General features: G+C 40.9%; 2 protein-coding genes across 4 annotated transcripts; one reads left to right on the top strand and one right to left on the bottom strand.

Moving 5' to 3' along the window:
- Positions 1–701: 701 nt before the first annotated feature.
- Positions 702–3826, bottom strand: prelid3a (PRELI domain containing 3A). Of its 3 annotated transcripts, none has more exons than XM_058053594.2 (7): positions 3505–3826; positions 3033–3233; positions 2870–2959; positions 2712–2782; positions 2433–2535; positions 1459–1533; positions 702–1357 (listed from the first exon to the last, which is right to left on the bottom strand). In XM_058053594.2, exons 2-6 carry the CDS (start codon positions 3225–3227, stop codon positions 1474–1476), a joined length of 519 nt encoding a protein of 172 aa, XP_057909577.2. In that variant the 5' UTR covers positions 3228–3233; positions 3505–3826; the 3' UTR covers positions 702–1357; positions 1459–1473. The 3 variants fall into 3 exon arrangements, with proteins under 3 accessions (XP_057909577.2, XP_057909576.2, XP_057909578.2); XM_058053593.2 differs by having other exon boundaries at positions 3065–3233; XM_058053595.2 differs by lacking the exon at positions 1459–1533 and having other exon boundaries at positions 3065–3233.
- A 570-nt stretch (positions 3827–4396) lies between these two features.
- Positions 4397–11760, top strand: elovl4a (ELOVL fatty acid elongase 4a). The gene is made up of 7 exons (XM_058053592.2): positions 4397–4662; positions 6196–6272; positions 7636–7823; positions 7958–8038; positions 8571–8742; positions 8886–9013; positions 9926–11760. Exons 2-7 carry the CDS (start codon positions 6206–6208, stop codon positions 10247–10249), a joined length of 960 nt encoding a protein of 319 aa, XP_057909575.2. The 5' UTR covers positions 4397–4662; positions 6196–6205; the 3' UTR covers positions 10250–11760.
- Positions 11761–15454: the final 3694 nt, after the last annotated feature.

Genomic DNA, 15454 nt, shown 5'->3' with positions numbered 1-15454 from the left:
GTCAACATACTCGACAGTTGCATATTAGCTCGAATCATCTTCAGATGAACATATTTTGAGGAATAATACAGTACATACCCGATCTGATATTGCTGAGAACCGTAGTATCATGTAGTTTTACCAATAAACTGAACGCACCTGACACAACAGCACCCCCACCTGGCTGTAAAGAGGAATTGTAAGCCAATGCACAACAATGTACCCTAGCCATGTATTAAAGCAGTAAATGTATGGATTTCATGGGATTTTGGGGGGAATTATTGATGCGACGATTATCGTAAGTCTGGCAACGCTGCTTTTGCGAATTCTTGTGCCCACTCAGAACAGCGCTCTCTTGTGGATACATAGTGAATTGCAAGAGTCAGTATACTGTATTTGGTTCAGTTAAATGCAACTTATTTACTTTTGCTTGTTGCCAGATTTCATACGATGATGGTAGACAGTATTTCACATTTATATGGAAATAGATTTGTGTGAAAGCACAAAAAAACTAATGGATTTGTGTATTTTTCCAAATAATTGTTTTGACTAAATTATTCACAAAATGTACTATAAACTGGTGTGCATCCTAAAATGAATACCTTGTTAGAACATACTGTAGCTATAATATTTCTGATCAATAGAAACTGAGAAACGCAAATAAATGACGGGTCTAGAATACTTTACGTGATCCACAAGAAACTCCAACAATGTAAGTTCCGCCACATAATGTATTTATTTGTTGCAGAGGCACAAAACAAATACTACTCAGCCAAAAATAGTCCACTGCTGATATTGTCTCATTGTTTATTCAACATCGTACCCCCCAATTCTTTAGTTTGGGGTTTAAGTCTACACTTGGAAGCATGTCTAAAGGCTGCAGTGATGACAACACAGTTCCTCGTGAACTCCATCGCAAAGCACGAGGTTTGAGGTATGATCGTCTGACATGATACGTCCACAACGAGCTGGTGTATTGTTGCTCCCATTCAGAGAACTGTATAAACGCTAGCTAGCTACCATGCTACCTATGCTATTTCTTCTTACTGTTACCATGCTAAATAAGTAGAAATGTATTTGATACCAGAACAGCACCAACGATATCACACTGTGTTTGCCATCCCCATCAAGTATATTTCTCAGCTGGAGGTATAAATAGATAACATCAAACCTGTCAAGTCCATTCAAAGAACAGCTTCATCTTTGACTTTATTCTCCACATAATCCTTTTATCGCTGAAGTAGTTGAGCATTGAGTTTCTCTCCAACTCGTCTCCGTGATGTGCTCCACGGCTAAAGGGAGCCAGTGTGGGGTGAAAGCCCACTGCGTCTTCCACAGGTATCCGACTGAGGTTTTGCTCACGTTACGACTCTCAGCCCTGCAAGAGTTAAAAGAGTTCAAATGAGGTACAGTATTTAAAAAATACTAATGTTACTTATGATGCTTTTCATCAAGGAGGAAAAAGGTGCTCAGGATTACCGATGTTAATAAATGTCAGAGAGGCATGTTTTCCCTTTCAGAGTTCTCAATAATCCACTCAATAGCATCCCAACCCTACAGATCCACAAAGAGAGAGAGAAAGGGTTCAAGGAGAAAAGTCATGGATAGTAAAGGTTGAACCAAAGTCAGAACATTTACAAAGAGGCAAGGAAATGGCATGCAAGTAAATTGGATTGATTGCAGATTACAGATTACAGATTACAGAGCAATGTGCATGAGTAGGGCTTGCCTGGCTGATATGGATTGGCCGATACTGGCATACAAATAGATACCAGTCATATCGGTATCGTTTCTTACACACAACACCAACAAAGCTTGGTATAGTGCAGTTTGTCCTTAGTGTTGAATTGCTTCCAAGTTTCAACTTTGGATTGCAAATGTGCAATTTGCAAAAGTACTGGTTATTGAATACTTCATGCATGACATGCTTAAAAAGCCCAGTTTATAATTTCACTGACTGTATTAGTATTTTGCACTTTCCGTGGTTCTTATACAGATGTTTGTGCTATATAGAAACAGCCAGCTTTCCAAATGGTAGCGTTGCCAACATTGTTATTTGTGAATGAATTCACCATAAATGAAATCCCAGATATTTTTCAAAAGGCAACCCTTTCAGTATTGGCCTTTTCTGACTGATCTATCAAGCATAACACAAAAATTGATTGAGTTTAGACTACTGTGTTTTGATAGGAAGAGAGTGTGTTATTTAACTTGACTATTAGTTGTGATTTTTTACATTTTTGTAAAATATGCCACTTTTCTATTACTTGTATTGCATATTGCATTTTGCACAAAATGTTTATTTGTGAAATGAATCTAGTGGCATCACAATAAAGGAAGCATAATGTGTTCATTCACATGATATTAGTTATATTGGTATCGGTAATGAAGTGCTATACAATCTAAGAAAGCTAAAACTGAGCATCTGTAATAACGACGTCTACAAATGTTACCTTTCTGGCATTAGCGGACATTCTCCTCGCCATCATCCCCTCCAAGTAGCTGCTCAAGCTGACCCCCTTCACTGTAATGATGGCCTCCTGAGTCAGGATGGTGCTGAGGTGCACAAAAGAGATTCAAATTTAGTTTTAGTTTAGTTTAGTTCCGACTCAGTGACGGAGGAACTCTTGCCTAAAGTCAGCTGCGAGAGGCTCCAGCGAGGTGCCACTTTGAACAATTGATGAGCAGTATAAAAGGTGAAAGGTCACCTGGACGGAACTGAAAGAACTTACACTTCAGGGTTGTCAGGGTGTGGCCGGTAGAGGAGCCTCTCATCCACCGATATCAGGTTGGTGAGTGTAATCTGCAAGGCAAAGCAAACATTCAGACTCCGCCTCAGGGAATCATGTTTTTTGAATATCCACGTCCAGATGGATCGCTAATGCCTTACATTTGTTGAGCACAACTCCATCTTTTTCTCCTCAGGATCCACTACGGAGTATTCCTTCACGTACGTCTGCGTGTGGGCGGTTCCCAGGATCTGCAAAGAGCGTAGCACACGGTGAGGATCACGACGTGCGTATTGCGGCGTGTTTTCCAGCACTGCCTCTGACCCTGCAGAACGCTGACGGTGTGACCAACTGACCGCTCGTACGATCGCCGGCAGGCCCCACTCGGTGCTGAGGAGTCGGTGGCTGTGCAGGCGTCCTTCGGTGTCCATGCGGCGGTCCAGCACGTCCACGCCCACCACGTGTGGATTCATGGGGTTGGGATACTTCCTCATGGCGGCCTTGATCACCGTCTCCCATGGGTAACTTCACACAAAGCAGCAAATTGATTAAGTATGAAAACACTTTTTTTTTGTACATTTTCACTTCAAAGTTCAACAATATCTGATCATAATGTAGCATTATTAATTATTATGCAGGTGTTTTACAACATTACAAACAATGAACAACAAAACTAAAAAAAACATCTGTGACGATAACTTATACAGATATCAATACTATCGATATGTGGATCGATCCGCCCACTCCAATCACCAACAGGCCTGATAGCGTCACATGTAGCTCTCTATGGATTCACCTGAACGCATGCTCAGTACTCCAAATCTTCATATTTTCAAGCTGCAGTCGTGACCTTGTCTCTCCGAAAGGATGACCTTTAGTGTAGCATTTCCCCGAGTGGGTGCCTCAGTGATCAGTGAGCTGGGCCTGGGAGCCCCACCATCAGTCCGGTGATCACGAGAGCGTCAAAAGTGAAAATACACTGCGGGGAATGTCATCTTGTTTCCCGGGCGATGACAACAGACGTCAAGAAAAAATAACGATGCTGGAGGATGTGGTGGTGGAGGAGGGAAACAAGAACTAAAGCCGGCGTCGTCTTAACGCCATCAATGTAAAGCCAGTCCAACAAAATGCCAGGTTCACGCCAGGATTTTCAAAATAAAACACCATGCTTACCGTTAGCGTACTGAAATGAATGTCATGACTTTACATGAAAAACACAATCATGTTTTACTTACAATAGCCCCCCATCCGTCCACGCCTGCCTCGTAGCAAATGTGTGACACGACTGGAACCAAAGTCTAAACAACTCTGTTCTTACAAAGTTTTATCATTAACCACAAACGATGTCAAGTGTCACTTTAATTTTGAAGGCAGACTCGCTGCATTTCTGGCGTTAAGCTCAGTCACTTGGCGATGCCAGTGGACCGCTACCACTGCATCCGCCTTCCATTGTGCGCATGCGCAAAGCATCCTTCCACCAGCCTCACGCGCCGAGAGCAGCCGTGTCAAGCTACATATAACAGAAAGCAGCAAACCGGAAATTTGGTGAGTGTCTTTGTTTCTACGCCCACAATAGTCTGTTGAACGACCCGCCATGAACCAAAACAAAAATCCAACAATGAAACAGTACAGTGTATATCATGAAATGTGTTTTACTTCTAAAATAATCAAGGTTTTATTTTGAAATGCGGATAAGAAAGCATAGCAGGGTCTGTGTATGGTAGCTTGATTGCGCTGTTGCGAAGGCTGAAGAGGAGAATTGTTCGGAAGACCAACAGTGGAGGGAGGCTGCAGGACGACACATTCATGCCACCGTCGTTTAACTCGCCGTAGATGTCGAGTAACTATTAAAAAAAAAGTCAAATCGATTAATCAGGAGGCGGAACGCTGTATGACCTTGCTGTGAATGTCATCATAGACGGACAAAAAAAAAACAACCCATCGACACCACCAGGTAATGAGCATCCTTATAGAGATGGCGAGATTAGAGTCGCTATTATGTCACCGTGTGTTCCACAGGGCAACCGTGTACATGTTGTAACGGTGGCCATTGCCATTTGAGACCACAATGGAGGAAGCCACATCACCTCTTCATAGCATCGTTTATCCGTCCGAGCTAGGCCCAAGTGCATGCCGCAGAAATGTCCAAACTCTAAGACTCACATCGCCTTTATGATTATAAAGCATAAAAAGGTGCTGTATAATTGATTGGGGGGTGCAGTGGGGCCATATAAGAGGATTGGATGGCGGATGCTGCAGGGCTCTGATGAGGAGGAGAGTGGAGGCTGATGGTGGAGGCTCCATGTCAGTTTTTTAGGGACATTAAATCAACGCGAGGGTTCTTAAGTGGTGATGGTGCACCCCTCCACCCCACCCCAGATAATCACCAATGGCAGAATGGTATAGCGGTTTGTGTCCCCCCCCCCCCCCCCCCAAATATGTGCTGACACATGCGCTGTACCGGCAGATGCTCCCTGCCTTTGTGCGCATCCCAGCCTTAGTGGATGCACACAGTGGTCGGACTGTGGCCTGGCTCGGACTCTTATGTGGCTTTTCGTCAGTCCACTATCCTAAGATCCTAAGTCCACTATCCTAAGACGTTAACAATATAGCACATAGCTCACAAAAGTGACTACAACGCTCACGTTACGCAATCTTCCCAAGGGACGATACAACGATACACTTGGATACGATTTAGAGTAGTCAGTGTAGCAGTAGAGATGTACTATTGCAAGTACGCAAGATGCATTCAGGAACACTCCACAGAAACGGCCTTGTAATATATAATTATGCTGGAAAATACACTGAAAACAACCAGATTACCTTAAACTACGTGATGTCTTTGAATGCAACCCTGCATTGCTGTTACTATTAAACAGGCTAATGTTTTTAGACTTGTCTGATAGCTTTTAGCTTGATTGACATATTATTATTTATGTATTAATTTATTTTTCAAAGTCAAAATCAACTTTATTGTCAAATATGCAATATATGCTCGACATACAGAATACATGAAATTTCAGTCCTCTCATAATAGTAAAGTAATAAATATTAGTAATAAATATTCACTTCATTCAGAGGTGTTAATATGTACAAATACTTCTGTTACGTAAATAATAATAATAATAATAATAATACATTTAATTTATAACACACTTTACATCAAATGAATGATCTCCAAGTGCAACAATACAGTTGTATAAATAATAATAAATACAATAAATACAGTTAGAATGGGCATCATTCAGAGATAGTTGCTAATGGAATTTAAAAACTGTGATTAATCTGATTAAAGATTAAAACATTTGACAGCTGTAAATACAATGGTCACTGAAACGTGAGGGGTTGTACTCACCTTAGTCACTTTAGTCATGGTAGATGTAGCTAATGATGATGATGATGATGATGATGATGATGCTGAAGACTCCATCTAATAGCCGGATTGATTGAAAGGTCAGTCGTCACTCAGCTGTTTCCTTCCATTCAGGTCATCAGACATGGAGATCGTTACGCACTTGATCAATGACACCATCGAGTTCTACAAGTGGACCTTAACCATTGCAGGTAAGAACAACGCTTTTTCTACTTTTGGTGCAAAATAGTGTGCCATAATGGCTGCACGGGGGGGGGGAGTGGCTAGCACGCAGACGTCACAGCTAGGAGACCGGGGTTCAATTCCACCCTCGGCCATGTCTGTGTGGAGTTTGCATGTTCTCCCCGTGAAAGCGGGTATTCCAAAAACATTCTAGGTTAATTGGTGACTCCAAATGAATGTGAGTGTGAATGGTTGTTTGTCTATATGTGCCCTGTGATTGGCTGGCCACCAGGCCAGGGTGTACCAAATGAATGAATAAATAGTGTGCCACACCATTGATTGTTACTGCTTTGGGTATGAACCAAAAGCCAAAGAAGAAGCCCACACTTATACTGCTATACTTACTATATACTGCTATATGTACGTATATATCACTATATTGACAGTTACTATGGTACCCATTATGTCATCGGATGGTCATATCACCTCGTACTTTGGTACGTGGTACATTATTTAAAAAAAAAAAAACTTGTAAAAAACTGTATTATGGAAAGCAGGAAGTGAACAAATGTAACAGTTACTGATTGTAAAAGTACCAGATGGAGGGGTAGGATATAATAAGTTTGCTTCTTCCTACTCCTTTTGGACATGTGCAACTGGGAACTGATTATGGGATGCACTCAATTGTAATCTGATGCATGTTCAAATGAAATAAAACCATTACCATTACCATTACCATTCTTCATTGTAATCTGATCTATACCCCCAAAAAATAAAAAAATAAAAAAATAAAAAACTTAAATTATATTATGAAAGCAGGAAGTGAACAAATGTAACAGTTACTGATTGTAAAAGTACCGGATGGAGGGCTAGGATATAATAAGCTTTGCTTCTTCCTACTCCTTTTGGACATGTGGAACTGGGAACTGATTATGGGATCTATACCCCCAAAAAATAAATAAATAAAAAACTTACATTATATTATGAAAGCAGGAAGTGAACAAATGTAACAGTTACTGATTGTAAAAGTACCGGATGGAGGGCTAGGATATAATAAGCTTTGCTTCTTCCTACTCCTTTTGGACATGTGGAACTGGGAACTGATTATGGGATGCACTCAATTGTAATCTGATGCATGTTCAAATGAAATAAAACCATTACCATTACCATTACCATTACCATTACATTACCATTACCATTACCATTACCATTACCATTACCATTACCATTACCATTACCATTACCATTACCATTACCATTACCATTACCATTACCCTTGAATTCCAAGTTGTATTAGTTGTAGTTGTCCGTGTGTATCTTTAAGGCCCATCCATTCAATAACCCCAAAGCTGTGTTCATGCAGGTCAGTAATTGGTAACATCTGTCCCACAGACAAACGAGTGGAGAAATGGCCCCTGATGAACAACCCCCTGCCCACGTTGGCCATCAGTACATCCTACCTGCTGTTCCTTTGGCTGGGGCCCAAATACATGAAGAACAGGGAGCCCTTCCAGCTCCGCAAAACCCTCATCGTCTACAACTTCAGCATGGTCTTCCTCAATTTCTTCATTTTCAAAGAGGTAAAGGCGTCACGTCGTGCATCAACGTCACTGCGTTGTGTCCCGTGGGTTTAGATGAGCCATTTTGTGTCTGATGTTTCCTGCTTTAATCATCCAGCAGATACTCATTCAAAGACTATGCTTGGTTTTTTTAGCTGTTTATGGCCGCTCGGGCAGCGAGGTACAGCTACATCTGCCAACCGGTGGACTACTCAGACGACCCCAATGAAGTCAGGGTGAGTGCAGTGATGCAAAATTCTAAAAAGTTCAATGAAGTCTGCCTCAGGACACCCAGGATTTATATTGGGACCTCTTTGTGGGGCCTTTCCATGTCCTGTCCGGGGTAGAAAATGGGTGGCTGGGCGGATGTAGTTTTAAACGATCTACGTTTTAGCAACACGATCAGCCCTAATTAGTGTCGGCTCTAGCGCTGTGTCTTACCAAGAAAGGACCAAGGAGGAAAGGGGGTCACGAAGGGTGTCAGTTTTCAATGTCCTTCTTGTTTATGTCGTCTGTCTCCATGACGTCATTTCCACACCTGAAACCCCAGACACCAAAAGGTCAGCCGGTCTCAGTTGATCCGCATCGAGTACATGACGTAAAGTATGCGATACAGTCTATGGAACCTCAGGAACCTCAGTCCAAGTTCCATCTATCAATTTTCTACAGCTTAGACTGGAGCCTATCCCAGCTAACTTTGGCTAAAAGGTGGACTACACCCAGGACAAAGTGTTCATGACAAATATCTGCAATGTACTCCATCTTCAGGTTGCAGGAGCCCTGTGGTGGTATTTCATCTCCAAAGGCATCGAGTATCTGGACACGGTCTTCTTCATCCTGAGGAAGAAGTTCAACCAAGTCACCTTCCTGCACGTGTACCACCACTGCACCATGTTCACGCTCTGGTGGATCGGCATCAAATGGGTGGCAGGAGGACAGTGTGAGTGCCTCATGTTCCTGCCTTGTGTCCCTCACCGCCATATTTAATAACTTCGCTATAATAAAAACAACAATGGTGATCTATAAATTGCTCAGCATTAGGAACTAGACCAGGACCAAACTAATATCAACTTTTTTTCCCAGCATTCTTTGGTGCACACATGAATGCAGCGATCCACGTCTTAATGTACCTCTACTACGGCCTGGCTTCCTGCGGACCGAAGATCCAAAAGTACCTGTGGTGGAAGAAGTACCTGACCATCATCCAGATGGTAAAATCAAAGACTGGATGGTGTTTTTTGGTTGTGCATTGGCGTGATCACAAGCTAAAGAAAAAGTGAGGTTTGCAGGGGGTGAGGGACTGAGTAACTTAGTTTCACTTTTCATTTTCTTTTTTTTTTTAAATATTAGTTATTTATTTTCTTTATTGTTTTAATTTTTTTTCTATGAGTGTTTTCTTTTTTTTAATTAGTTATTTATTATTTATTTTCTTGATTTTTTTCTATGGGTATTTTCTTTTTTAAATTATTTATTTATTCATTTATTATTTATTTTCTTAATTTTTTTCTATGGTATTTTCATTTTGCAAATTATTTATTATTTATTTATTTATTTATTTATTTATTTATTTTCTATAGTATTTTCTTTTTTTTATTATTTATTTATTATTTATTTATTTTCTTAAATTTTTTTCTATGGTATTTTCTTTTTGCAAATTATTTAATATTTATTTATTTTTTTAAATTTTTTCAATGGTATTTTTTTTTTTTTTAATTATTTATTTTCTTAATTTTTTCTATGAGTATTTTCTTTTTAAAAATTATTTATTTCTTTATTTTTTTGTATGGGTATTTTCTGACAACAATGGTATCGGTGCATGAGTGAGACCTCATCAGACTACAAAGTCCTCCACAGGGCAGCTAGCTCCGTGTTTCACCTTCAGATTGTAAATATGACGTTAGCGATGACCGTAAAGTGTTAGCTTTTGCTATGTTTGCTAATAAGAAAAAGCCGGAAACAGAAAACCAAAATAAGACCATAGAAACAGGAAACGATGTGAAATCTAAGGCAGAGCAAAATGAACGTCCGACCTTTAGTGCGTAATATGACGTATCGTGCGGAGTAAAAGGTCAGTATACGCGCTGCAACGATGTGGCGTAATCTGATGTGCGTGTGTTTCTCAGATCCAGTTCCATGTGACCATTGGCCACACGGCCTTGTCCCTCTACGTCAACTGCGACTTTCCCCACTGGATGCACTACTCCCTCATCTGCTACGCCATCACCTTCATCATCCTCTTCGGCAACTTCTACTACCAGACCTACCGCCGCCAGCAGCCCAGACGTGACGCCTCCTCGTCCAAAGCTAGCAAAGCCGTCTCCAACGGGGCCCTCAATGGACTCAGCAAGGCCGCCAATGGCGCAACGGCGGCGGCGGGGGGCAAAGACGACAAACCCCAGGAAAACACGGGCAGGCGAAAGAGGAAAGGAAGAGCAAAACGAGATTAGACGATGACTGGTGAGGCTGACCTGCTTTGATTTCTTGGAATTTTCGTCAAAGAGAAAGAATGGATGAGGTACAGTGTGATGTATTTATTTCAAGCCATGATCTGAGTTGATGTAGATATACCGTACGAGACCGGCTGCTGTCAGGAGGGGCGTTGTTGAGGCGTCACAGCCGTGGTCACAAAAAGCCAAAATTAGCGTGGGATCCGGGTGTCCCGTCTCTTATTGAGGTGCCAAGTGGTGTAAAGCAGTTGAGAAATGAACATTATTTCTCCGCAGCGTGCTGGAAATAAATAGATTTACGACAACAGGAACTCATTTTCCATAAGATTCCAATTTCCCAACCGTTATTGAGCCAAGGCATGTATTTCACAGAACGGTGTATAAATGGCAACAGGATACCTTCTATTGTTCTGCCTGTCAATGCTCCTTGCAAAGAGACATTTTTATTTATACCAACTACATGAAATTGGAACAATCCAACAATCCAAAAAGGAACAATCATGTCTGTTTAATTTCTAACCAGGCCATCCACATGAAACGGATCATGCAGTTTATGCGACTTGTTATATGACGCCACTATTCACACTGCGGATTTTTCCATCTGCAATATACAAATATAATTTCATAACCGTATACAGTACGTCTTTGCTATTTATTATTCACTAAGCACCTCAATATGAAGTGGTGAATTATAAGTGATCATACAAACTGTAATCATTTCTAATCCTTTTGGACCGGGATTGTTCCATTACATACGTACGTTACTAAGTGATATAACAGTGTAATATATTTGCTTTCTGTCGGTATTCTAGGTTTTGTCCCTACTTGTGTGTAATGTGGCAACGTGGACCCGATACGGTACGTCATTCCCAAAGCCTCACCCTCGCCAATATGTCAACTGTAAAGAATTTTCTCTTGAAATGATCATTATATTTTTGCGGGCATCGCTTGTCTGCATGCGTGCAGATCAAAAGTGTCCTGTTATTGTTTGAAGCATATCCAAAGCTAGCTTACAACTTGTTTTTAAATCAATTTTTATCTCCTTTTATCAAACACATTCATTTATTTTCAAGCCTTTACGGTATGTTTCCAGACTTGTTTTTTTTTTGTCTTGTGCTGCCTTGAATGTAAACACATCATCAAATTAATATCGATTGGAAAAGACTGCATACAGGTTGAACCAACAACTGCTGTGCCTGTAGTATGAAATGTCAGTCAATGATCCAGTTCCCACCAACAGCCACTGGACTCCTTTTTATTGGTTGTTTTCGTCTATTTTGGCTGTATAAACACGTATCTTTTTTTTTATTATCTCTCTGAGAATGCTTGTCGTGTATTTGTGTTGTACATATTACATCGTGATCTTTTGTACTCTGCATTGGGAACGCTCCCGGCTTGTTGGCTTGGACATTGAAACGTCCACATAAATGTCCACATTGCTTATGTGTGATTTTTTTTTTTACATATTGTATAATTGAACTCTCTTCAAATTAAATCTAATGCCTGTACACACTTTGGCTTCTTTGGCCGTCACTTATGTCATATCATAAACGCAATTCCAAGTCATTAAGAAACATTAGACCTGATAATATAGTTTTGAACACTGGGGGGCGTTGTGGAGCCATAACACAATTCGTTGTTCATGTACTGTAAATACAGTAAATACAGCCCCTCAATCAGTCACACATCATATTTAAAATATATTTTATTTGTTATAAAATGTACCATCCGAGTATGCACCATTACAATTGGAGGTTTGTCAAATAACTATTAAAAAAGGTACAACTGCAATCCATCTAAAGTACAACCTCTAAAATATTCATTTTGAAAGGATGCTGGCCCATCCCTGAGGGAATCTCCACCCACTTTCATAGTATTTAACAAAGGTTTCCATGGTAACCGTACACAGCAGCTGCCGGACCCCACCCCCTACCGACCCTCTTGTTCTTCCAAACTCCTCCCATGACCGCCCCCTCAGTCCCTTCCCCCCCAAAGTCTCCTTGAACCAGCTGGGGTCTCCATGTCCATCAATAGATGGATGTGATACACATGTACTACGTATACATGTATGTGATATGTACGTGTACATGTATGATGGTGGAATTGGTGAATGTGTGTTTTAAGGTTAAATTGTACGAGTGGGAAGTATCATTCAGCGGTTCTTCTATTCTTCAAATAGAGCTTTGTAACAGAAAAGGCCCTTTCTGGGTTGTCATGTGACAAACACACGTGACCTTTGCATCAACACATCAGTGGACGCAGGAAGAACACAACACAGCAAGACGAACGCTTGTCCGTCATGAAGTATTTTTTATTTTTGCTAAGTAAAGGCTAGGGCGGCACGGCGGTCGAGTGGTTAGCGCGCAGACCTCACAGCTAGGGTTCGATTCCACCCTCGGCCATCTCTGTGTGGAGTTTGCATGTTCTCCCCGTGCATGCGTGGGTTTTCTCCGGGTACTCCGGTTTCCTCCCACATTCCAAAAACATGCTAGGTTAATTAGCGACTCCAATGAATGTTAGTGTGAATGGTTGTTTGTCTATATGTGCCCTGTGATTGGCTGGCCACCAGTCCAGGGTGTACCCCGCCTCTCGGCTGAAGACAGCTGGGATAGGCTCCAGCACCCCCGCGACCCTTGTGAGGAAAAGCGGTAGAAAATGAATCAATTAATAAATAAGCCTAAAGAACTGATGCAGTTTGTATGGTGAAGGTACAGCCGGGTACAAGCCGGGTACAAGTCGGGTACAAGTCGGGTACAGCCAGTAACGTTAACATAGACCAGGTTGAAAATTATGGAGCTTTCTGAAATATGATTTTAAAGATGAATAACATCCTCTTAAAGGGAAAATGGTTTGTGGCCGTCACCACTTCCTGTCTGACAGAAACCCAGCTGCTATGTGGAGCACACGGAGACATGAAGATGTTTGGGTATATCTACCAGACCCAGGACACGCTGGAGGTGTTATGCCATGGGAACGCCTTGGGGTCCTCCCAGTGGAACTGGAAGACGAGGCTGGGAAGTCTGGACTTCCCTACTGAGACTGCTGCTGATGTCCCCGTGAGTCGGACCCAAATAAGCGTAAGAAGATGGATGAGCAGTAAAAATGCAAATGGTGAGCCAGTCAAAATAAGCTTGGAGCTACTGGTAACTCCAAAGCTACTTACTGGTTGGAGACCCCTACCCTATGTTCTATTGTATTCAGGGTAGTTTTCAAACATTGACTGGAAATGACTTTTCCTGATGAATGAATGTGTGTGGAATCCTATATCACTGTGACAATGTGGGATGTCGGGATTAGTGGGCGAACAATCGACAATAACGGCAGAAATTGGCTATTTTAGAAATGAATGAATGCTGAATTGTGGTACTCATTATGCAGGACAATAATACTTGATATGTTACAAAAATACACAACACTTTTGTGAATGGCTCCTTGTTATGTTTCCTCTCCCAAGTAGAACTCAAACTAGTTAAGGGGGAAACTAACCTAAACTGCATGAAAATCAAAACTGGGTCTTGGTTCTAAAAGGTGGCAGAGGAATATTCATTCTTCCAGCCACCCACGAAGTCTATCAAAATGATGGAAAAAAAAAAAATACAGAAAAAAGTGGACATCAGTGGACCAGGGGAAGGCCAAAACACAAAATCCCACACAGCACAGTTTATTCTCACTAAATATTAAATCTAAAGAGAGTCAACTGAGGGTGTTGACTCTCACATAATCACAAAAAAAATCCAAAAAAACCTGAGAAGCAAATGCTCTTTATATACCCGCCCAGCCCTGCTGATTACTCAGACCTTCAGCTGGAGTGGACACCAAGGTGTTTCCACTTGCTCCTAATGAACAAGGTGATTCTTGTGGGGGAAAAACTAAACAAAAAACTCATAACACTTCCCCCCTAAAAGACAACAAATCTAACAAATTTGTTGACGAATACAAAAACAAAAACAAAAACTTCCACTCCAATATCTCCAATAAAATAATGTTTGAGGAGCATCCACACGGCTGGAGATGATTGAACGGGCACAAAACCATATCAAGTTCAAATAAATCATCAACTTAAACTGCCAATACTCTAAACACAATAATCCATAGATTCATTTTTATTTTCTTCCTAAATATAATTTCAGGCATTTTAATGAAATTGCTTTGTATTGAGTTGTGGACTCCTATAGAGCAGGTACACACAATGACCCGCTCAGAAAACATTTTACATTTTCCAGAATGTGCACATATTCCAGCTATTCCAGCTATTGCACCTACTCCAGCTTTGTATTGAGTTGTTGACTCCTATAGAGCAGGTACACACAATAACCTGCACAGAAAATGTTTTACATTTTCCAGAATCTGCACCTATTCCAGCTATTCCAGCTTTGTATTGAGTTGTGGACTCCTATAGAGCAGGTACAGACAATAACCCGCTCAGAAAATGTTTTACATTTTCCAGAATCTGCACCTATTCCAGCTGTATTTTCTTTCATTTGTGCTTCCTGACAAAACAGTCTGTTTTTTGTATTTGGCTTGTAGCTAAGTACATGATCTTATATAATGTTAACAATTCCACACAGCAGAATGTCGATTCCTATCAATGGAATAGCAAACGAGAAACAGGTCATAGCTGCTCTTCTGGAACTTTCCCCACAACGAAGTCACAAAAGTTTTAGCAGAAAATATTTGTCAGGCAGAACCTCAAGTGACACTTTATTACGAGTCCCCTGACTGCATTACACAAGGCCGGGGTTTGAATTCCACACACTTAAACACATCGTTGCAGTCGCAGCAGGAATTTCTTGGCTGGAAAAAGTCAATGTTGCTGCTCGGCTTTGAATGTCATCATGGACATCTCATGACTGTTTCACAATTCAAGTTTAAGGACAGCAAAGCTCAGTTCAAAGTTGAATCAGTTGTCGTCATGCTTTTTTTGGTTGGTTTTGTAAAAAACAGTCAGATATATATCTGATAAACTTAAGGCATCATTTGTTTAGGAAGTGTCTGATTAAAATGCCTCTAAATGTGCTAATTTACGGTCATTAGGGTAAAAATAGATCATTGTGGGAGTCAAGATGGACAGTCAGAAACATGTTTAAAGAAGCAATATCAGGTTTAAAGAATATACTAACTCCTTATTTCTAAAATCACAAATACGTAAACTTGCTGATATAGTTCATCTTCAAACAGCTAAAATAATGCATAAGGCTAAAAATA

This window comes from Doryrhamphus excisus, linkage group LG5 (genome assembly GCF_037039965.1).
Source record: "Doryrhamphus excisus strain RoL-2023G ecotype Guam linkage group LG5, RoL_Dexc_Guam_v1.1, whole genome shotgun sequence".
NCBI lineage: Eukaryota > Metazoa > Chordata > Actinopteri > Syngnathiformes > Syngnathidae > Doryrhamphus > Doryrhamphus excisus.
Note: the sequence above shows the minus strand (reverse complement) of the source record. Positions and strands in the feature narration are given on the sequence as shown.

Coding starts and splice junctions, on each gene's coding strand:
- prelid3a (XM_058053593.2), bottom strand. CDS start 3,536: ATGAAGATTTGGAGTACTGAGCATGCGTTCAG. Junction 2,960..3,064: donor TGCCGGCGATCGTACGAGCG/GTCAGTTGGTCA, acceptor CGCTCTTTGCAG/ATCCTGGGAACCGCCCACAC. Junction 2,783..2,869: donor TGGAGTTGTGCTCAACAAAT/GTAAGGCATTAG, acceptor TTTGCCTTGCAG/ATTACACTCACCAACCTGAT.
- elovl4a (XM_058053592.2), top strand. CDS start 6,206: ATGGAGATCGTTACGCACTTGATCAATGACACCATCGAGTTCTACAAG. Junction 6,273..7,635: donor GTGGACCTTAACCATTGCAG/GTAAGAACAACG, acceptor TCTGTCCCACAG/ACAAACGAGTGGAGAAATGG. Junction 8,743..8,885: donor ATGGGTGGCAGGAGGACAGT/GTGAGTGCCTCA, acceptor TTTTTTTCCCAG/CATTCTTTGGTGCACACATG.